The sequence below is a fragment of the Coffea arabica genome, chromosome 4c, assembly GCF_036785885.1.
Source record: "Coffea arabica cultivar ET-39 chromosome 4c, Coffea Arabica ET-39 HiFi, whole genome shotgun sequence".
NCBI classification, from domain to species: domain Eukaryota; kingdom Viridiplantae; phylum Streptophyta; class Magnoliopsida; order Gentianales; family Rubiaceae; genus Coffea; species Coffea arabica.
The window spans coordinates 9,734,415-9,739,808 of NC_092316.1; the positions used below are offsets into that span (position 1 = coordinate 9,734,415).

The window sequence follows — 5,394 nt, forward strand, 5'->3', positions numbered from 1 at the left end:
GGGTGCTTTTCCCACTATATAGAGAAAAAGTCAGAGTCGCCCGGAATGCGGGATTGGGCATGCGGTGATCGGCATATGCTGGTAGTTGTCTTGTAGCGGAAAGATAACGGAGTCGATCGTCTTTTCTGTTCCCTCCCTTTTTTTCCCTTCTCTCTCCCGCCGTAACCAAACTGCATATTCCTCGCTCACAAAGCGTAGTCAATCGGCTTCAGCTGCCGGGACGGCGGCGGAGCAAGTTAGTGTAGCCATGGACGTGATGATTCATTCTTCCAACTTTCTCCTCCCAAATCCCGCCGCCGCCGACAATATCAACGGCTTAACTTCACCACCAAGAAAGTACGCTCTCATCATCCTTAACCAGCGTCTCCCTCGAATTACTCCCCTCTTGTGGAGCCACGGTAATTAAGTACTACTAGTATTACTGTAACCTGATTACGACGCCGTTTTGGTTTCTTCTACTCCTCCATGCTTACAACGATTCTTTGCTTTGTGCAGCTCAACTTCGTGTATGTGCGGACGGTGGCGCCAATCGACTGTTCGATGAATTGCCTAAGCTCTTTCCGCAAGATGACGCCGTTGCTGTCCGTCAGAAGTATGCAGCTCCCAACTTTTAAAATTTGCAGTTCTTATGGGATGTTAATGTTTAAAAACCTTCATTTCTCCCTTTTTTTCAAATTTCTTGCGTTTTTGACTTTGTGTGTGTGTGCGCGTATATATATATATATATATATATATATATATATATATATATATATATATAGTGTTCAATGCTTGATCAGGCTGAAAATTTCTATATGGATTTTTTGGATGAGTAATTTTAAGTTTGATGGCTGAATTAAGGTTGCTGTATTGAATTCAAATGCTTGGATTTTTTTTTTTAAGGTACAAGCCAGATGTAATAAAGGGAGACATGGATTCTGTCAGGAATGAGGTTGTAGATTTTTATTCAAACCTGGTAAGCTGCTAATTCTCTGCAAAATCATGTTTTTATAAGTAAAAATGTGCAATAGATATAAAATTCAAAATTGACTAGTTAATGTGGGTTATTTAGTCAAGCATTGCCTTTTTATTGCAAATTGTAAAATTATTCATAGTACCACAGACCCACACGTATACTTCTTTTCTTCTTTGCCAAATTCCATCTAACTTCCGCTCCCTCAACCTACTGTAGATGCTTCTAACTGGCACAGCACTAGCAGTGGCCAAATTCTTACAGCCTTTATCTTAATTGCATACTTGCCATTGGATTAGAATTAACCTGATCGTGCGATATACCTTGAGGTATTTTCCATATTTCATTTGCTCACAAAATCCAATTTTAAAAACCATATGGTCTATGGTTTTGCAAATTGCTTCGTAGCCAGAAGAGGTAAATGGAACTGGCCTAATCAGGCATGATTTGAGAATAATCAGGCATGATTTGGTTCTCACTCTTTCTTTATTAGCAGAATTATCAAAAGGAAAGTTAATTCTGGTAAAAGAAACTGCAGCGATGTTCAGGTAAGCGTAGAAATGAACCGGAAATGTCAGTTTGCATTTAGTGAAAGATTGTTCAATGTGTTTGTTCATATGTGGGTTTTAGTAGTTTATCTTACATGCATTTTACATGCCTGAGTGTTTCAAGAATCATATTTTCAATGTTTGGATTGCTAATCAAATGCAGGGTACTGCCATAATAGATGCCTCTTATGATCAGGACACCACGGATTTGCATAAATGTGTGATCTACATCCATGGCTTATCAGATCCACAAAAGTCAAATGTGAGTCTAGTTTTCTGTTGGAATTTTCTGATTTGTGTACGAAAGTTTTGTTAACTCGAACTCCTCTACTGATGTTTTGGTTGTCTATATCATCATTTGCATGAAATTTGCACTAATCTTCTCTGCAATTTTTTTCTTTATTACATGGTATGTCTTTTTTTTTCCCGGGAGGGGAAGCAGCGTGGTTCCCCATGCACCAAGAACTCTAATTTTTGGGTTAAAACAATTGAAGACTGAGTTTCATACCTAACAGCATGAATGTTAAAATGAATCTGCAATATGAAGCATGTTGGCTGTTTGTTCTTTTCGTTCCCAATATTTAACAGGATTCAGGGCATTGAAAACATCTCTGTTTCAAGGGATACTTTAACTTCTGTGTCTTAGATTGATACTGGATTGATTTCAGTTGTGCATTCTTGTTGTTGGGGCACTCGGTGGGAGGTTTGACCATGAGATTGGAAACATCAACGTACTATATCACTTCTCAAGCATGCGTATAATTCTTCTGAATGATGATTGCCTCATCCAACTTCTTCCTGGGACTCATCATCATGAGATCCACATTAATCCCTCTATTGAGGGCCCACATTGTGGACTTGCTCCCTTTGGTATGCCATCTCAAAGTACGACGACAACTGGCCTGCAGTGGGATCTGCGTGAGTATTTCGAGATCATTTGCATACTATTGATTTTATTTCTTAACATCTGAGCATGGTTGTTTTAATCTTTTGATGCTTCTGCTGGTACTTGTCAATTGTCACAACCACATATTGTCACTGTACAGAAGCAATTAATTTGGGCTTAAATCTCCTGAATAGGGGAAGGTTGTGTTATTCCTTTTGATTTATTGGCTATGGCTATCTATGTTGTGTTGTTCTAATTGCCGGTTTCTAGTCTGTAACGTATTCATTGTAGCTATAATTTACAGTGAGTATAAAAGCTTATGTTTGATGAACATTTTCCTTTAAGGCAACACGGAGATGAAATTTGGTGGCTTAATCAGCACGTCAAATACTGCTAAAGGAGAGATTGTAACTGTGTGTTCTGACAGCGACCTGATTTGGACCATATCCATAAAAAAGGCTTGAAAATTCTAGACTGCTAGATGATGTCTGATCTCCATGTATCAGGAATTTTTCTGAGCAACTAGGTGAAAAATCACATTGATTTATGTTGTACAGAAACTGCTATTCTTGTTCTTGATTGTCATTAATTCTTGTACTTATTTTCTTCTTTTCTTCATGTCATTGGACAACCAGTACATGATCCTGTTTTCTATTTTTACAGAAGAAACTTGTATATCAAGTACAGAAGATATTCTACCTCAAGTGCATTTACCCAGTTCTCAGTTGTACTTCGTACTTAGATATTGGATGTAGTTGTGACACTTAATGTTATTGTTTGAGACAATTTAAGTATGTTATATTGTGGTAGACCAAACTTTTGACTTGCTCTGAGCAAGTACATTTTATATCTGACTTGTTATATCACAGTGTGGTAAATTATAGAAGTATGGATTTGTAAATAATTTAGAGCCATTAGTTGGTTGGAGAACTTCTACTGTAACATATATGGAAATTATTGGAATTGGAAAAGATAATATTAAAGGGAATGCTTAAGTGCAAAGTGGTAAATTTGAAAAGGTCATTAATAAAGACCTGATGTGAAACTTTTAGCTGACAAAATGAAATTTTAAGTGTTGCAAACTTTGGATTTGGTAGTATCATTTCTATTTCAGTCTCCAGGACAAATTTGATTTGGATGTCCAGAAACAGTCCACTAGCATGCATCATTTATAGGTGTGCTTTAGTGTGTCTCCTCTACAAGTGCCTTTATTATGCCAAGGCAAGGTTACCTTATAATGCTCAGTAGTAAGTTTACTAAATCCTATGAGACAGTGGTCTCTGGTAATCAGATTGTATATGTTATCACATGTTTGGTTAAATAAAGGAGGCGACGTTATCTATTATCACACGCTTTGGTATTACTGAGCTTGATTATTTTGGGATCCTGCATTTTGACCTTGTCAATGCAATACAGGCCTCCCTCTACACTCTTTTTCCTAAAATGTACACAGAGAAAGCAAAGAGGTAAAAGTAAAAGAATAACATGTATTGTGACCTTGATCATCATGGATCATCTTAGTGTTTGAGCAATATTTGCTGTGTTACCTACTATCATTTTCCTGTCCTTTTGAGGCATTTACAGCTGTACAATAACTTTTCATATTCATTTACTTGTAGCTTTTATAACTAGGATGTTATCTTCACTCTTTTCTTTGACGCCAGGTTTTCCTGCACAACCCTTTTCTCAAGCAAAAGTTGTTTATTTTTATGTGCATCTTTCTGCTGATGGAAGAACAAAGTAGCAAATGCAGGATAAGAATTGCCAGAAGGTCCATTTTGAACCTATAAAAGAGGCCACGAGTATTTCTGAAGCAGTGGGAGACTAATATAGAGGTTTTTCATAGACATATCCTTCTCAAGTCAGCCTACATTCAGCTCCAAACTGTTTGTTCTTTCTGTGTCCCTGATAGAACTCAAAGATGCTTGTCATTTAGAGCTGAAGAATCTCTTAGTACTGAAGCTTTTTCACAGGGAACATGGTTAAAATCCAGTTTGTCACTTTGCAAGACTTGCATTGCCAAGTCTACTGATTAAGCACTCTGCGATAAATCAATTGCAGCAGCAGATCCAAATTAGAAGCAAGTTGAACTGGAAAAGCGTCTCACGCTAAGAGCCTTGTTGGCCAAATGATAGATGCTTCATGATCTGTCTACACCTCAATTAAGTTTGACCAAAAATGCTGGGTGGGATCTGGAGAGAGCCTAATGTTGTTCATGCACAAAGAGTGCAGAAAATTTGCATTTTGAAGCCCATATTTGCAAAGACCAAATTGCTAGTCAGTTCTAGAAAACTTTTCTCTGATACCTGACGGTACCGAAGTGGACAACAAGAGTCCTTTTTCCACAAACATCTCTTCTTACAGGAAATGAATCCGCTAGGCTCTGTTAGCAGAAATCCAGGTTCCATGTTGGGAATAGTTAATCAAAGCAAGTATTGGCGCTTGTTCATCAAATATGAAGGCTTCATTTTTTGAAAACTAGATCTGCATGTGTATGCATGCAGGTACACCTTTCTAACAGGTATCTTGAACTAGCCAAGTCTACTCGGCCTTTGCATGGCGTGGTGAATTCTTTTGATCTCACTGTCAAGGTTTTCCGGGTCAAGAAAGGGGAGAAAGTTATTTGCACAAGGAAACCTTACTGAGAATTTTGCACAAGGGGAGAAAGTTATTTGCACAAGGAATCATGCTTGTGATTTTTTGTTGGACTCACTCTGATGTGACAGAGTGCCATGTTACATCTGACATTGTGGAGCATTTACTTCTCTAAATTGGAATAAAGACAATGTGTGGTGGTGTACGTATATCTTCTATTTTTAACAATCTGGTATCTGCTTCTGTTCTGTGTCTACCTATCAATATTTGACCTAAAGTTTGAGGTGGAGTTTGCTTTCCTAATATATAGAGTGGAAAATAATACGTAGCTTATGCAGCCATCAAGCATATTTTATGTTTGTCATTCTCAAAAGTTATCAATTCTTAGCTCAAGTTTGAAGCGATTAAAGGGT

General features: G+C 37.7%; 1 protein-coding gene across 5 annotated transcripts; it reads left to right on the forward strand.

The window, feature by feature from the left end:
- LOC113740156 (thiamine pyrophosphokinase 1) lies at window positions 1–5,190 on the forward strand. 5 transcript variants are annotated; one of them, XM_072045968.1, is made up of 7 exons: window positions 10–398; window positions 496–592; window positions 883–955; window positions 1,664–1,762; window positions 2,169–2,418; window positions 2,732–2,912; window positions 4,051–5,190. In XM_072045968.1, the coding sequence occupies exons 1-6, from the start codon at window positions 248–250 to the stop codon at window positions 2,848–2,850; spliced, it is 789 nt and encodes a 262-aa protein (XP_071902069.1). In that variant the 5' UTR covers window positions 10–247; the 3' UTR covers window positions 2,851–2,912; window positions 4,051–5,190. The 5 variants fall into 5 exon arrangements, with proteins under 5 accessions (XP_027123470.2, XP_027123469.1, XP_071902069.1 ...); XM_072045967.1 differs by lacking the exon at window positions 4,051–5,190 and adding an exon at window positions 3,022–3,233; XM_072045966.1 differs by lacking the exon at window positions 4,051–5,190 and adding an exon at window positions 3,050–3,233 and having other exon boundaries at window positions 11–398.
- Window positions 5,191–5,394: the final 204 nt, after the last annotated feature.

What these genes read in the sequence shown, in the direction of transcription:
- LOC113740156 (XM_072045968.1), top strand. Translation starts at nt 248, where the DNA reads ATGGACGTGATGATTCATTCTTCCAACTTTCTCCTCCCAAATCCCGCC. An exon ending in TAGATTTTTATTCAAACCTG is followed by an intron (nt 956 to 1,663) that starts GTAAGCTGCTAA and finishes AATCAAATGCAG; the next exon opens with GGTACTGCCATAATAGATGC. An exon ending in CAGATCCACAAAAGTCAAAT is followed by an intron (nt 1,763 to 2,168) that starts GTGAGTCTAGTT and finishes GATTGATTTCAG; the next exon opens with TTGTGCATTCTTGTTGTTGG.